At 42.8% G+C, this 17,770-nt stretch overlaps 1 protein-coding gene across 2 annotated transcripts in view; it reads left to right on the forward strand.

The window, feature by feature from the left end:
• Positions 1-17,512, forward strand: part of LOC139634529 (cortexin-2-like) — a 26,186-nt gene extending 8,674 nt beyond the window's left edge. The window contains exons 2-3 of one of the 2 annotated variants that reach the window (XR_011693978.1): positions 10,771-13,366; positions 13,748-17,512. Coding sequence is in view for 1 of the 2 variants with exons in the window: in XM_071501010.1 (XP_071357111.1) it covers positions 10,876-11,133 (258 nt within the window). In the remaining variant the exon portion in view is untranslated. Of the gene's footprint in view, positions 1-10,770 lie in introns of both variants that reach the window. The other variant, XM_071501010.1, reaches the window with a different exon arrangement.
• The last annotated feature ends 258 nt before the right edge of the window (positions 17,513-17,770 follow it).

Consider the following 17,770-nt stretch of genomic DNA (forward strand, 5'->3'; position numbering starts at 1 on the left):
CACCTGGTTCAGGTTATACCTCAGTCGTCTGCAGAGACCTGAGTCCTGCATGAGGGAACGGGAAACAGCTGTTAAAGGTCCTTAAACAGTCTGAAAAAACCTTGAGAACTTCTTGAAAGAGGTTTGATTTTCCAGGTGGAAGCTCCTGCTGTTACTCAAAACCAAATATCGGCCTATTATTTGTCCTAAATCTTGTGCCCATCTGACACTGTCTCCTTGAAAGTTGTACCAGGTCTGATCCAGAGCCTGCAGTACTTGGGTCGGTCCCTGTTGGTTGCTTCAGCTTCAGGCTCAGCTTTAGTGTTACATGCTGTCAGTTTTTTCCTGCTGTATTTGCTGTATTTGTATTTGTGAGTAAAAATGCCAGCAGAAATAATCAATAATTGAGTCAAATGTCTGTTAAGAAACAACAGAAGCTGCTCGGCTCTTAAACAAATAAAAACTAAACCAGCTGCAGATCTGAGGAGTGAAAGAAAAAAAGGATCTTTCATAATGATGATGAATCACATCTCCGCTGTTAACGGCTGATGGAATAACCTGCACCACAAGGTTTATATTCAGTAACAGTCCTATTGATCTTTAGGGAAAATGAGAAATGGCTCTACATCACACAGCAAAGAGCACCGTTACAGGAAGATAGATTTGTGTGTCGTCAGCATAGAAGTGAACATTTATGTTGTTTTATCAAAATGTGACCCAGAGGCACCAAGGACACTTAGCACAGGTTTACAGTCTGTACAGAAACGGAAGTGTAGAAACAACAGTTTGTGGTTACATCAGTCACATCGTACATTTACTTCACAGTAATTAATCAGAGCAGCACGTCACAGTGTGGCACAGAAATAAAGATTAAAATGAGCAGAAAAGAGTCCAGCGTCACTGACACAACCAAGATCTGATCCAGATCCTAGACGAAAATCCAGCAACATGACAAATCCACAAGTTCAAAATCTTTACAAATGATATCAATGAAGAAAATAAATACTAATAAATAAATCCTCACAAAACAAAACTGCACGCTCATTAATTCATCTAATCACTTTTACTTCACTGTTGAGCCACCGTGAGAGAAACTCAACACTTCCTACAGATATTCCACAATAAAAGTCTGTCAGAACAGGGAGGGAAAAGAAGGCTTTTAATGTGAAAAATCAATGAGTAATGAGACACTGTGACTAAAACACATTACAAAATAAAATGAAAGCATTTTGCAGCAGATCAGCTGAATGAACATGAACTCATTTTGTGTTTTGTCAACTGTGTTTTCACGACAACACATTCAGTCTCTCAGCTCAGCTGCAGGTTACAGTTCACATGTTGTCAGGGTTCATGTCTCAGAGAATGAAGCTGTCGCAGCTGGAACCACAGCTCATGTTCAGTAATACAGCCACACACACGACAGGACAGCAGCACCTCCATCTGAATATTAATGTTGTGTATCTGCAGGTTCGGGTTGAGCTAAGTTTAACCTTCATCATCTCTGTTTCCTCCTGTAGAACCAGACCTAAGTCTCTGTTTTATTTCCCAGCATGTAGCTGTCTCCACAGTGAGAGCAAAAAACCCTGGAAGCTGGAATCAAACACACAAGCAACATTTCAGTTTCCATAATCAAATGCAGGATTTATTGCACATAAAGTGATGAACAAATATGTCGTAGTTTTTCATCGACTGTTACAGGAAGATAGATTCCTGTGTCGTCAGCATAGCAGTGAACATTTATGTTGTTTTATCAAAGTGTGACCCAGAGGCAGCGAGAACACTGAGCACAGGTGGTCCCAGCACTGATCCCTGTGGGACACCATAGTAGAACAGTGTTACTGTATGCAGCACTAGAACCAGGACAGTGTTGGCCCCTTGAGATCAATAAGGTTCTGAAGACGTTCTCTGATCTAGTGACAGAGAGACAGTTTGTTGTGTTTGGTTTGTGTCTGTACTCCTAACGTGAAGATGTTTCCCTAAGATAAGACGTGAGGGGAAAATGAACTCAGTCAACAATAAAAAACAGATCAAACAGCCACAGATGATCATCAGTGTCAATAACAGCAGATGTCAGAGTCACTTCCTGTCTCACACAACTCTTCGTCATCTTTATCATCTCTGTATATCTGGAGGCTGCAGATGTTTCTGTCAGAAAAACTTTTTTACCCCATAAAGTCAAAAAGAAGCTGAAAACATGAACTGAATGAACTCAGCTTCTCTCTCTGGGATTTTCACCCTCAGCCTCTGACAGTATTGATGCTTTGCTGGATGCCTGAATTGAACTTTTACCTGCAGAGAGTACAACACACACACACAATTCAATTCAATTCAATTTTATTTGTATAGCGCCAAATCATAATATACATTATCTCAAGGCACTTTACAGGGTAAGGTCAAGACCTTACTTTGTTACAGAGAAAAACCCAACAGTTCCCACAACGAGCAAGCGCTTGGCGACAGGGGGGAGGAAAAACTCCCTTTTAACAGGAAGAAACCTCCAACAGAACCGGGCTCAGGGTGGGCGGCCGTCTGCCTCGACCGGTTGGGTTTAGGAGAAGATAGAAAGAGGGGGAGGGGGAGGAGAGGGGAGAGAAGAGAGAGAGAGAGAGAGAGAGACCAGGAACAGCTGTGTAGGTAATGGTGTTATCAATAATAATGATGACAGGTAACAGTGGTTAATAGTAAAGATGAGTAGTGGTGGATCTGGATCCTGCTGCTCCCGAGGCAGAGATACCTGCAGAATGAGGACAGAGAGAGGGAGAGAGAGGAGAAGCACAAACTACGGGAGAGAAAAGGAAACAAAGTTAATGGCATGAGGTCATCGAGAGAGAGAGGGGGAGAGACACAGTCACAGTGAGGCTGTCCAGCCTAAGGCATTACTGAAGCTGTTGGAGCCCGGTTGCTTTGGCCTGAGGATCAGGATCAACTGCTGCAGTTTGCATGTGAATCAGCTGCTGCAGCAGGTGGAGCTTTCTGCTGCAGAGTCTCTGCCTCCTGCTGGAGACACAACTACTGTTTGTGCTACAGCAAAAACTCACAGCGTGTCAGAAGAACAACTGCAGACGCACAATATCAGCCTGACCCTGCATGTGTGTGGAGTGTGTCAGAGTAGACAACACCTCGTGATGTCCAGAGGGTGGATGATGTTAAAGAGGAGTAAAGGACCCTCAATGGATGAAACATCTAATGAACATGTTGACAACACAGGAGGTGGACAGGTGGACAGGTGGAGGGTTGACCGTCTGACAGCAGAGAGGATGCAGAGCTGCTGTGGATGTGGACATATTCAGTAAACCTCTGAATGTAACATTAGGCGGATGACTTCTGAAACAAGAAGAGTTTTGCTGAACTCACTGTGATAATTGAGATAATTGTGACAATTGATACTAATTGATACTGATTGATACTTGTGATAATGCTGCGTTATTACCAGCTCGTATGGATGTTGAATCATGACAGTAGCAGAAACAAGAAATAAGCCACAGATGATACAAGTATTCAAATCAAACACTAACAAGCACTAAAAGACATATATCAGACAAACTGCTGCAGTGAGTCAGTCAGGACAAATATCCACAGGCTAAGGTGCTAACAGGCTAACGAGCTAACATGACTGTGGTGAGGTTCAGAGCTCCCTGCTGGTCTCTGTGGAAGGTTCACACTCTTTGCTACGTCCGGCTTTGTGATTTGAGTTCACACCGAGCCCGACTGACCACTGCACTGAAGCTTTACTGACGTCCTTCACTTGTTAAGACACTTTGGACTGTAGTATCCTAAGTTCCATGTGGTATGTGACTTCCTGGGTCTGGTACATTTAATTAGGCGCCCTAGGTCAAAAGGACATAGGAGATGAGCATTTCTTTGTCTTAGGAAATGAGGTCCATTTAGATATGGATCATATATCTTGTCTCAGCTTCATGACACCAACCTATATAAGCGGGTAGTTAGAGCTGATATTCAGTGGAGAATCATATTGGCTGCGACTCCTGTCTCAGGCAATCCATGGTGCTTGATTTGATGCTGGACTTCTCTGTAATAAACCTCTTTATATACAAGTAAGTTTTCTTCATCATCATCACATCATCGCTGTTTAAGAAACAACAGGACAAAAGTGTCTGACACACAAGTCAGTGTATATGAAGTCAATCTGTGCTTGATTCTTACAGACCTCCTGCATTTGATTTTAGTGTTTGTGGAGAATAAACATCAGGGAAGAATTCAACATGAATTATTGTGTCATATATTTGCTGCATTTTTCTTGTAATTTGCAGCTCAACAGGTTTTTGGAATCAGGAGCAGAGAGAATGAATCAGGAAACTGTTCTCATACAAAATCAGTTTATTTGAATATTTCTAACTGAGTCCATCAGAAATAATAGAAAAGAGCGTACAACATGTAAAATGTAGGCTCTGCAGAACCTTCTCTCTCTCTCTCTCTACCACAGATTGATGTCCTCCTCTCTCGCCCACTCGCACTCCTCCACTCTCTCTACACCAACACATTTTACAGCAGGACTCTGTGTCTTCTCTCCACCTCCAGCAGCAGTAAACATCTTATGCAACAATAAACAGCATTCAGTGTTTAAAGTGTTGCAGGCGGCAACAAGTCGTTTGAGGCGAGAGCGCAAAAACCCTGAGCACGATTGGGACAGTTTGTCTCCTATGAGTCCGAACTCAAAGATAATTAAACACGCAGTTTTAGATTCTGTGTGACCTACACTTTGTAAGGAAGTCTCTATGTCTGACATCAGTAAATCCACTGAGAAATGAGGAAAAAGATGCAACTTACAGCTGCAGAACTTCATCCACAATCCTCCTGTTTTTAAGTTTCCCTCAGTCTCACAGTGATGCCGAGACAGATGTCCTGTTACTGCAGACAGGAGCCGATCACAGCTGATCACTGCTGATTCAGCTGCTGTTGTTCACTATAAATGTGAACAAATGTAGGGTTAAAGTCCTTAGAGGTTCATCCTCTGGTGACTAGGAATGAGATGAAGTTGTGACTGTGTCTTATTTGTGATGTTTTGTCCGTCATGTCTCAGTGATAGTAACACTACAGTTACATGGTTCATGTGAGGCATCACTAAGAATAAATCTATGTAAAGAACACATAAACAACCTGATTCTGCAGGAAGTGAGAACGACTGTATTTCAGAATGAAAAGACAGTGAAGAGCTTCACAACAGCCGTGCGCACCTGTTCATGTCACTGACCGACCTGTTATTTCTTCAGATGTGAGTCTAAACTGTTGGTCATTTTAATTATAAAGTTATATGGTCCAGTCATGATGAAACATAATACTCACCAGGTTAGGGGAACAATTTGCAGCTTCAGTTCTCTGAGAATCAGAAAACTGAAACCTCTCTGACTGGATCAGGATTGAATCAGAAGAATCAGCTGTGATCTGACGGACGGGCCAGACGTAAAATATCTCACCTGAAATTTGAGAATTATGGTGAGAAAGAGCAAACTGACCTTTCGACTCCTTCAAGTTTGGTGACCATGTCATGGTACAAATAGTTTGATGTATCTATGAAGTTATTATGTAACTTCTGGGTCAAAAGCAGCTTCTCCATCAGTCGAGTCTGTAATGATAATTCAAAGAGTGGACAGGAAGGTGAAATATTTTTTCATAATAAGTCAGTGTGTTGTGAGCAGCAGCAGAAGAAGAAGCTCAGTGACCTGCTGTTTCTCTGACTCTGTATTATATTATATTATATTATATTATATTATATTATATTATATTATATTATATTATATTATATTATATTATATTATATTATATTATATTATATTATATCTGTTTGTATGATTATTTTCATTATCTGGATCGCTGTGATAGAAACCCTCTTTGGGTTTGATAAATGCTGCAATTACATCAGGTGCAGCGTCGCCATGGTGACGGCTGTTGATTTCCATAGTCTAATCAGTCCACAAGCTGAGAGAGAGAGAGGGAGAGACGGACCTCAGTAACTATGGCAACCACAGCACGCATCGTGGTCACTGTGGTCTCAACACACACACACACACTCACACAGGCTGATCTGCAGCAGTGACAGTTGTTTTTCTCAAACGAACAGCAACAGGTAGAAACAGGAAACAGATGAGTGTATGTATGAGTGTGTGTTTTTGTTGATTTGTGTTTGTTCATGAGGATCTACAGTATGTTGCTTTAGGTCAAACTGAAATTTGAAACCTCATTTATAATTCTAATGAGTTTAATTCATGTTCATCTATAAATAATTACACACACTGTATATTAAAAAGGAATACAATTATGAATAATTGAAAATAACTAGTATTATTAACTTAGCACTTTTCATACAAGAGATGTAGCTCAAAGCTTTACAATAAAAAATTAAACAGTAAAATAAAATAAGGATAAATAGAAAGGCAATGACATTAGACTATAGAAAGACAGTAGCTGATAAAACATTTAAATGAAAATAAAAGCAGAAACCAGTAAGACTAGTGAAATATGAGAGAAATAATTAAAAGCCAAATTAAATAAACAGGTTTTCAGCTGTTGTTTCAAATGTTCAGAGCCTGAATCTCTTCTAGCTCCTGGCAGGTTTTCAGTGGTTGTGGAGCATAGTTAAAGAAAAAAAGCTGCTCTGCCTGTTAAAGTAAAACTGTGTGTATGTAAAAGCCTGGTGGTAGAGGATTTAAGAGCTCATGAAGATTATAAAACGACAGTCTGCAGTGTGAGCTGGTCCCAAACCAGGAAGAGCTTTATAAACAAGTATAACATGATCACACGCCTGCAGCCTCTCAGAGCTGCAGCACAGCTGGAGACTCTGAAACACCTTTTCCACAGGTCAGAAAACCTGCTAACATCTGGCTTTTGTCTGCTGTGGAAAAGTCCAAACAGCATTCACTCCCAGGTCACATGACTCTGGAGCAGTCACAGGTATTTATCAGCTCCCACGCTGATCAGCAGTGATATAAACACAACACCTGGGTGAACTCGCTCGTTTTCACCTCATTCCTGCTGTGACGACTTTCAAAGCTCAAACACTGTAAACACACCCATCACCTGTCCTGCCTGGTACTGTTTGACCACAGACACCGTGGCTACACCCTCCTCTGAGAGTGAGCTGCAGCCCTGAAGTAAGTTCAAATAACACACCATCACCAAGCGGCTCAGACACTGACAGGAGCAACAACCTGGGGATGAGACCTGACGGCTCAGTTTATCAGTCTGCAGGGCGGATAGCAGCTCAGTGCGTCCTCTCCCAACAGACAACTGGCAGCGTAAAAGGGCTTTTTAGTAAAAAAGGTTTAAATACTAGAACTACACACATCTCTTCCAGTCTAGAGTCCAAGCAACCACCTTAACCAGTGGACTGACTCCACTGAGGCCACAAATCAGTCTGTGCTCCAGCAGAGCCACAGCCAGTGAACTGATGCTGTGGTGAAATCAGTGGAGTGACCCTTTAATATCACAGTCACAGCCAGCTGCTATAACATGGTCAGACTGGGGAGTGAAACAGTGGAGACGATGAAGATGAGGAGTGAGTTCAGTGATGAAGCTCTGACCTCCACCAAGCTTCAAACTTCTCCCTCAACTCCTCACATTTCTTTGATTTTCTGAAGATGTCTGTTCAAAGGCTTCAGTCCGATGGCTGTGATGACACCTCTGGGGTCAGCTCCACCCTCTGCATCAAATCTCATTAATTTTTTCAGGCATTCACACATTTTCAGAGGCAGTAGCCGCAGCCTGGAGGGACCTGAGACTATTTCTTGCATTATAAAGAACATACTGCTGAGTGTGTGTGTGCTCAGGTGTGTGTGCCTGTGTTTTCCCTTCTTCCAATGATGAATCAGCTCAGAATGGCTTCTAATTAATCAGTAAATAATAACTGGTGATAAACAGCAGCTTTAAGGGATTAATTTCTCTCCAGGCCTGACGGAGAGGTAGGAGCTGCATTTTAAACTCTGCAGGAAGGTTTTCTGCTGCAGGACTGAAGAAACTGGAGCTGAACTGAATAAAAATGTAGAAGAAGACTGGCAGTGAAATATTAAAGAGGGAAGGAGGAGGGAGTGTAACTGTGCAGACTCAGCAGATCCTCCACGGACGTCCTGCGGTCGACTCGTTACAGCTGATCTGGACCAGAGCAAAGTGATGACACTTCACCAGGTTTCATATCAGACCTCCAGCTGTGGACAGGAAGCAATGCACATGATACAAAACACACAAATAAAACTACATCTGTGTTGGTCTGTGGTAAAAAGACAAAACATCTGCAACATTTAGTCTCTGCAGAAGAAATAACAGCTGGTGGACTGCCATTAAACCACTGCAGAAGAAGAAGATGGAGTCATGAAAAGATGAAGCTCAGATGATGAAACGGGAACATGATGGAGCTCTGACATCAAGTGTTCAAGTGAGGAAGGTTCAGCCTCTTCATCATCTCTCCACACACATCTGATGTTTTCAGGGACTGTCCTGTAACAAACGAGGTCATAGGTTGTTTGTCAGCTGGTTATTATGACCCATCGTTAGGTTTTGTTGCTAGGCGACATCTAGTGGTCGTAGTAATGATGACAGGAGCAAAGGGAAAAGTGCGGTGACGTAGTTTATAGAGCGACAAAGTCCACGTCAGGAGAAGGTTGGGGTGGATGGATGAATATGACCCAGGAGAGCGGTGTTCGATTCCCATGTGACAGGAGCAGTTTATGTTGTTTCTATCATCCATGACTGTTCGTTGTTATTACTGTAACCATGACAACAAAGATCGTCTAATGTTGAGGAAGAACTTATTTTAACCCAAATCATCATCTTTTCCTAAACCTAACCAAACCATGACTGTTATTATAGTAACCATGGTGATGAAGATAGTACAGTCTGTGCGTTTTTTATTGTAACCATGACAACCAAGGTCCAGGACCCCTGCTGCTGTAGGGGCACTATTTCAGGAGACAATGCTGTGGGTCGTATCAGAGGCTTGATGTTGGTTCAGGTTGGGGGACTGGTCGAAATACTGGTTGAAGGACTGGTTGATCTTAACCAGTGACTGATTCAAGTGAGGAATGTGTGTTCACTCACAGGAGGCTGTTCACATTGATTTGTAGAAACCAAGCTCAGTCTGGTTGGAAACCTGACAGGACGTCAGACCACTGGACCATATGGGACGAGATATTTTAGTTTGTTGGTGAATCATCTCCAGATAATCCATCTGTTGTTGGCTGCAACTCTTCTGTCTTTTATTCTGAAGTTTGTCTGATCTACACTTTACTTTTACTTTGTTTTGTTTCATCACTGTACATCACAGTCTGATGTCAGTTTATCCAGAGACCAGGTCCACATCCTGAGACCAGGTCCACATCCTGAGACCAGGTTCACATCCTGAGACCAGGTTCACATCCAGAGACCAGGTCCACATCCTGAGACCAGGTTCACATCCAGAGACCAGGTTCACATCCTGAGACCAGGTCCACATACAGAGACCAGGTTCACATACAGAGACCAGGTTCACATCCAGAGATCCTCCTACAGAATAAATCAAATCTGTCTGGGGTGACAGGGGGGTGACAGGTTGACCAGACCCAGCTCGAACTTGATCAAAGGATGCTGAAGACCTTTGTTGTGACTTTCGTTGAATGCTGTGGTGGTCCCAAAGACCTCACCAAAGACCTCTGCATACTAAGATGAAGTCATAGTCATGGCGCCACCTACTGAAAACAGGAAGTAAGGGACTGTTCAACACAGCTTTAATGTTTTATTATTTTTTGTAGAGACAGAATCGGCTTCATTAGCTGCAGCTGCAGATAGAGACAAAGTTAAAAGAATATTGGGAACAACACATGATCATTTGATAACACATAAGCTATAACTTGATCATTTGACACCTGATGCAATAACCGGCACAACGAGGACAACACACAAAAAGTTTCATATTAAACTAAAACAAAGGCAAATTTCACCAAATTTGACTTCTCACAGACTCGACTGAAAAAACCTCAATTAAAAAAAAAACTGTCAGCATTTGAAGCCAATTGAGTTTGGCTTCAATCTGCATGTGGGAAGCAAATGAAGAGCTTCATCCAGAGCGATGTGTTTGAAAGGAGCGACTCCCACAGTCCCGCCCACAGACCGCTGGCACAAGGACAACAGAAGAAGCGAGAGAACAATGTAGTTAAAGAGAGTCTGAGGACGTTTAGTTATGAAACAGCTCTGCTTTGTGAAGACAGAATCATGTGGATAAACCCGTCTCAGCAAAAGAAAGAAAGATCTCGGTGCCTCCAGCACAAAGCCAGATTTCCACGATTCAAACGATGCAGGCCACATTGTCCTGAACTGTCCTGATCCCCTTCCTGTTCCCCAGAGGATGAATCCTGGAGATGACTGTGTGATTTCTGACAGATTATAATGATTATAAGATTATAACGTGATGTTTGAGCTGAAAGGTGCGTTCTTGACCTCAGGAACAGAGTCTTTCAGCCTTCAGGTCCCTGTTCCCCTCGGCCCCTGTCTCCAGCCCCCACTCACTTCTCTTCCAGATCGGCTGTTTTCCATCCGTCCACCTGATGTCCCCAGACCTTGTGTTTTCACACACACCTGCTCACCTGTTTCCCATTTGCAATCAGCTGAACTTCCCTGCCCAGTCACACACCTGTTCCCAGGTTCCTCATCACCCATACCAGTATTTAAACCTGTCATGGCCACCAGCTCTTCCTCAGTTTGTGTGTATATGTTTCTGCCTGTCTACCTGCCTGTCTACCTGCCTGTGCAGTAATAATGTGACAGGAAATGTTATGTTTTTATTGTGTGTGTCTTTGTTTCTCGCAGACCTCTCCACTCTGATGTCGACCTTCTGCCACAAAGATGATGTTTTCCTGTAGACCGTCTCCTATTGGACAGAAGAAGAGGACAGTCTGAACCCTCCATCCCAACATGACCGACGACCTCTACAGCAGCACCTTCTCTGCCTCTGAGTCAGACTTCTCCTCCTCCTCTTCCTCCTCACCATCGGCCTCCTTCCTCACGCTCGAGCAGAGGGCGGCCTTTGTCTTCGTCCTCATCCTCTTCATCTTTCTGGGCCTGCTGATCGTCCGCTGTTTCCGGATCCTCCTGGACCCGTATCGGAGCATGCCTTCCTCCACCTGGACGGACTACATGGAGAAGGACACCTTCGACTACCGAATTTCCTGACAGGCAGCCTGAGAGGCAGCAACCCTGACAGGAAGTAGGTAAAACTGAGGCGACGATCACACCAAGACAGTAAAGCAGAAACACGAGTACATGTTTCCCCTCTGGAGGAGAGAAACCAGACTAACAGACATCTGGGAGGAAACTACTGCCAACAAAGTGGCTCATAGCTTTGTTCACCTAAGTATTCACTAATTATCTGAGCTTCAGTTCAGCTCTAAGATCTATTGTTTACTGATAACGATGGAAGTTTGTGGTGGGTTCAGCCTTTCACACTGTTAACATTAACATTCAAGTAAAAATCTGGTGGAACTTGGAAACTTTAGCCTCCAGGTATGAGCTGTGTTACATCACAGCGACGCAACTAGACCGTCCCATTTCAAAGGCTCCTGCAAAAGCAGCCGTCTTTTCCTGGCCTATATTGAGGCCAAGCTCCCAAGCTTCAAACCTCCCAACCTTCAAATCTCCCAACCTCCCAAGATTGATTGCGCGCTGGTAATGAGAACAGACAGCATGGACAGAGCCTGAAGATCACACTGTTAATGTCAGTGTTGTGTTTCAGCTCAGTTCAACAACAGTACAACTGTTAAAAACAACAAAAAGTTGTGTGTTGTCAAGGTTGTTAAACGAGCCGCAACAGCTGGTGACGCAAGGAGAAAATCCTCCTTAGACCAGACCATCTCATTTCAATTCAATCTATCTCAGGCCCAAAGATTAAAAACAAGTGACCTCTGATCAACACAACCTGCACAAAAACATTCAAAACTCACAGATTGAGACGCAACAACTCCCAGCTTCATTCAACATGTGATAAAAGTTAAGATTATAGAGTTTGTGATCCTAGACAATATCAGCTTAGAGCTAGCATTAAGTAGGTAAATCTGCTAACGTGATACTCATGAATCCTCAACATGACCTTCGTGGAAACAATTGAAGCAGCTGCAGCTCAAAGTTTAGGACTTGGACTAAACTCAGAACATAACATTTAAGACTTGAGACTTATTTGTGACTTGCATTCAGTAGCTTCGTCCCATTTCTGATAGTGATAAATGCTAGGTTTCTGGCTTTCTTTAACAGCCAAGTTTGGTAAACAACCTCCGGTCTGAGGTTGCACCTCAGTTTAAATTGAAATGTAAAAATGTTTCTTTTATGGCTACACGTGGTTCATGTCGCTGAAATCAAAACAGATCATCAAGCTCACAGTACTGTGGTGGGAAGGTCAACAGTTTGGGAAATGTGCACTCTGGTATTCACTGCCTTCTGTCTGATGGTCGCCTCAGTTTGCCTGGCAGGCAGCACATCCGGGCAAAAAACACAACATCTGTCAACACAATATGTGTAACTGAAAAGATCTTTAATATCAGTTAGTGATTGAACATGATTAATGAGTCAAATAGGTTCTGATAACAGCGTGTGGTCGCTCTGACACACACACACACACACACACACACACACACACACACACACACACACACACACACGTACGTGGAGTTTGATTTGATTAGTGTCAGATTTAACAGGAGAGGAAATAATAATAAAATGATGTTGGTAAAATCAGACCAACAGACGAACCAAACATTAAGATCAATCCAGAGCTATTTGAGCTGTGTCTGTGTGAAGACCTGGAGTTCTCCTCTCCTGTCTGTGATTTTTGCCCAGATCTTACAGCAGTGACGGCTGTAGAAACCCCTCCACCCTGCAGCTCTCCGACAGCAGCTCTGCAGGATTCAGCAGCTCTGCAGCAACTACCTGAAGTGAATGTCGGAGTGTGAAAGGTGAGGAGGGGTCTCTGCGCTCTCTGCCTGCCCTGCTGCCCAGCAGCATGTTAGGGTTGCTGTCTCTCATGTGAGAAGATGGTTTTATTTTGTCCTTTTAACTTTTTGTTAACTTTTATTAACTGACTTTTAGAAGTTATTGATTCACTGAGGAAACACGTGAACAACACAGTGTTGTTTCTGAGTGAGGAGGAGGAGGAGGCCCAGGAGAGTTGAAAGCAGGATCCTGTTTAATCGGTTTGACTGCAGAGACGAGATGAGCTGGTTTCCAGCGACTCTGTGTCGTCCTGTCGACCCAACTGTTGCTTAGTAACCGGTCCTTTCAGCAGCAGCTGATGTCTGAAACGCCAGGCGTCTCACCACGCAGATGGTCACCACACAGCTCTGTCACGTCTCATCATTTCTTCAGCTGCTGTTTCTACCAGTTCAGCCGGATTCTTTCTGAAACCACTGATCCACAGGTGGGTCTGTTGTTACAGCGTCAGTGTGTGTTTGTCCAACATCATCTGAACCTTCATCACTTTCACAGAGAAATCTCTGAAACAGCATCTTTGTGAAGGTGGAGAAGATTCATATGATGAAAAGGTTTAAATTAAACTGTGTGATGTCAAAGTTGATAATTGTCTCCTAATGTTCAGGCTGCTGTTTGTAAACACACATTCTGATTGGTGCATGCTGGTAATTCAGTAACTGTCATCAGTGATGCAGACAGTTGTGTTCAGTTCACAGTGAGGGACTGAACCACAGATTTGTTCTCCTTTGGTTCTCCTGTTCTTGTATCACAGCGAAAGGAGTGAAATGAAGCAGAGCTGCAGTGACGTCTCTGTTATTTTCTCCTCCAGCAGCAGCAGCTCAGCCCCTCAGGCGACCTGCACACACTCTGCTGTGATGGGCTCCTCCTGGTCGGAGGTCTCCTGTCAATCCTCCTCACAGGGAGTGTGAACCTTCGAGCTGAACACCCCCCCCCCCCCCCAAACAGAGAAATGGTTTCAAATGAAATCGCTCTCTCTGGGTTTTTTGCTGCAGGAAGGTTTGAATGTTATATTGAATGATAAGTCATATTCTCCTCCATCACCCCGTGGCCCTGCAGTGCCCCTCCCTCCTCCCTTCTCCTCCTCCTCCTCAGTGAGATTGAATCTTCATTCTGTTCAGTGAATCTCTAAAAGTTTTCCAGGCTCTCAGAAGGGGTCCTTTCTGGTGGGAGGGGGTGGGTGGGTGATCGCACCTCTGCCTGAAGGAAAAAACAGACAGAAACAAGAAAAGATTTATTTATTTATTTTTTTTCTCCCTTTCTGAAGCAAAGGCAGACTGTTGCCCCCCCCCCCAGCTGAAGCCTCTGCTGATGGAGCACAGCAGGATCATGTGGGAGATGGATCTGAAATTTCAATGAATGCAACTTTATGTGTTTTGTTGAAAGTTAAGGAGGTTTTTCATTTTTGGGAACTGAAAAGATGTGCCCCTCCCCCCTCCCGGGGCTATGCGGGGGACCTCCCAGACAGAGACTGAAAATAGAAAAGCAGTTTTGATTTTTAACGCAGGAGGACTCTGTCAGTGCACAAGTGAGGATCACTGAAGAGCTTCATTTCCATAATAACATCCAGCCTGTCTCCGTTCTCTCCAGCTCTGGCTCTCTAATTACAGAGTTATTAGGTCTTTTTATATATATTTTTTTTTGTCATTTAATAATAGAGTTTTTGTCAGTGTTGAGTCACCTGCTGAGAAAGTGTCATGATTTCTGTTAATGCTGGACAATTCACTTAAAAGTTCATGTTGCAAATGAGTTTCCATGAGCAGATCTTTTGTCCTCCACATGATTCAGACCTGTTTTTTTTTTTTTTTTTTTTTTTTTTCAGTCTGAACAGTGGATACCTAAAGGAGTCAGTTTTCTTTTTATAAAAACACGACTGTAGATGTTTTTAAGGCTCGATTTTGGTTTAATATTCACTGACATCCAATCATCAACCTGCAGGTCTGAAACATGAAGCATCAACAGTTAAGAACTGAGAGCTGCAGTTCCTCTAACAACCACTAGAGTCTGGCTCCAGCAGTGAGTCAGTCCCCGTAGACTCCCATGTTCAAATGTTCAACTTTACAGCAGAAAGAAACATGTTTACAGTCTGGTACAGAAACTGTTCTGGTCTCTAGAGATCATTTCCTCCTTCATGACACCTGTACGGCTGAATTTTTAGCTGGGAGTTAGGGGCGGAGCCAGACACTGCCATGATAGCGACCATGGAGCAGCTAACTCTGAGCTTCAGAAACCTGTGGGTGACATCCATCTTTATTTGCTGGTGTCTGTGGTGACATCCAAAGAGCCTGGTGGAGCCTCTTCTCAAGTTAAAACACAAGCTCAACTTTCACTCCAAATTTTGAATTAAAATTTAAAAAAAGGCATATTTTGAACAAAATTTCTGCCCCTTTTGTCAACATTTTATTACATAAAATTGTCCCCAGAAAGCAGCTGCTTGTTTGTCAGTCCCACTAAGATCTTCTTGCCAAAAAAGATTTTTGTTCAGATTGTGCCCATATCTTGGACACAATTTGAACATATTTTGAAAGGCACATCTGGACCAGCATTATCTCCTTATGTTAAAATGGCCATAATGCAGTTGCTTTCCTGACCCACCTCATAGATTTAAAAAAAATTGCCTCAAAATTTTTTCCCCCCTGAGGCTCTATTCAAAGAGATACACATTTTTACATATATGTAAACATTTTTCTGCTGTTGATGAATTTAAGCCAAATCTTTTCTCTCTCTTTATTTAAGTCTCAATTTCTAAATTGCCCAACATCCGCTGTTTCATGTCCCACTTCAGCTCCATTGAGGCTTTGCTGCTTTTGTGTAAATGTGGATAAAATGGATGGAGCTGAAAATGGCCCATCAGGCAGCAGCCCTGTGTGACTGGCTGAGACGCCTGCCATGTTCCAGTGGTGTCAGGTTTTTTCCACAAGCTGGATTCTCCTGCTCTTCAGTCGTCCTCACTGTCTGTCTGAGGTGAAGTGATGCGTCTGATAGAAAGATCCTCTGATCTTACATTGAGAATGTAAAGTCTACTCTTACTCGAGACACACACACACACACACACACACACACACACACACACACACACACACACAGAGTGATATACAGTATAACAGTGTAACTACGTCTACTGCCTTTGTATTCATATGCACGTCTTGTAAGCACACACACTCTCATACACTGCTTAGTGATAATGACACATAGTGATGCAGTGAACACGCTCCCTGTATGTCTCCACACACACAAACACTGGCTGTCGAACACTTCCAGCAGCTCACTGCCGAACTACACCCTACAACCGACTCCATCCACTCCTCCCATCTTCCCCCAGTCCACCTCTCCCTCGATGTCTTCCCCTTCCCCGTTTGTCTTATCTCTCAGTTTTTCTCATCCACGTGGCAGATTTCTCTTTACACCATCTCTTTGGTTTTTACATTTAATTTAGCTTCACAGGTTTGACAGGTGAAATACATTTGTTTTGCTACAGCACACAAAGAGGAAAAATATTTGATAAAAGAGGACGTAACAATAAAGAGGAGCTCTGTCAGAGTAAGACGTCTCACTCTGTCTTATCGCTTCTGTTCTTCTCTTGCTCGTCTCCCTGGAAGAGCTAAAACTCTCATTACTTTGCTGTCAGCTGCTGCAGGAGGAAAAAGAGCCTTTTATTTAAGGTGCAGATTGTGCTTCAAGGCTCTGGACAGGTGTGTATATTTAGTATTAAACTGTGGGGACACACAAAAGTTCATACGCCTACATTATGGGGACATACTTGCCAACTAAAGTAGTTTTCTTTAGGGTTATATTTTTGTTTTTTTGTTTTTGTTTTTTTTTTAATTCTTAGAGCCTCCCAGTAGCAAGTAAAGTGGCACCAGAGAAAGGGTCATGTGTGAGTGAAATCTCTTTCTGTGTTAAAGCTGCAGTGTGGGGACACAACTCATGCACATACACTGTGGGGACACAGACCTGTTTGTGCACATTGTGTGGACTCACCTCCCTCTTGGGACAGAAAATGCAATTTAAGTTTTTTCTTTAGGTTCTTGGAGTTTTACCAGTAGTGAGGATTAATTGGTGCCAGAGAGAAGTAGGCAGTAAAATATAGATGCATTTAGGTGCTCAGTAATTTTCAGTAAATTTTGACATTTCTTGTGTACAAGTGAAAATGCTAATGTTGACACTGTACAGACAATTGCTTTTGCAGAACATGTTTTCAATGTCAAGACATAACTGAAGCTGTGAAATTTGCTAAATGCAGGATGTTGTTTTAAATCACTCATTTGCGCCGCTGAAGAACAAATCTGTTTACAAGTGATTCCTGTAAGAATCTGTGTTTTCAGTAAGATGTGTTGAAATTTAAAATCAGTTAATGGAATTTAGTTTTTTAAAACTAAAGCCAGGACATATTTTAAAGCCAGGACAAATAGAACCTCTATCGGCATGTATAGACCACCACAGCTATCACAGCAGTGCAGTATTTAAATTTTAGCCATCTAAGCTACAAATATTAGAGGACTTATCAAGTAAAATCGTTTCCTTTAGCTCTTCATCAACAGGCAGAGATAATTTATTCTGAGTTTTAACAACGGCACTAGGTGCACATCTAAATGACTCTGTTGTGTGTTAATGGTGTTGTTTCCCTAAGACGACAGAAATGGCTTTAATTATTACCTGCATTAAGAGCACACAGGGACAGATGGAAACAAGACAGAGAGAGATGAGCTCCATATACCCACCACAAAGTGGAGGAAAAAAATGTTGGCAAAGTCACCCTCTCCTCCTCTTTGTCTCTTTTTCCTTTTAAATATGTGTGACAACGGAGACAGAAGCAAGAAAATTTAGCTAAATC

The sequence above is a fragment of the Trachinotus anak genome, unplaced genomic scaffold (assembly GCF_046630095.1).
Source record: "Trachinotus anak isolate AG129_WGS33_773 ecotype Australia unplaced genomic scaffold, CSIRO_AGI_Tana_v1 ptg000016l, whole genome shotgun sequence".
Classification (NCBI taxonomy): domain Eukaryota; kingdom Metazoa; phylum Chordata; class Actinopteri; order Carangiformes; family Carangidae; genus Trachinotus; species Trachinotus anak.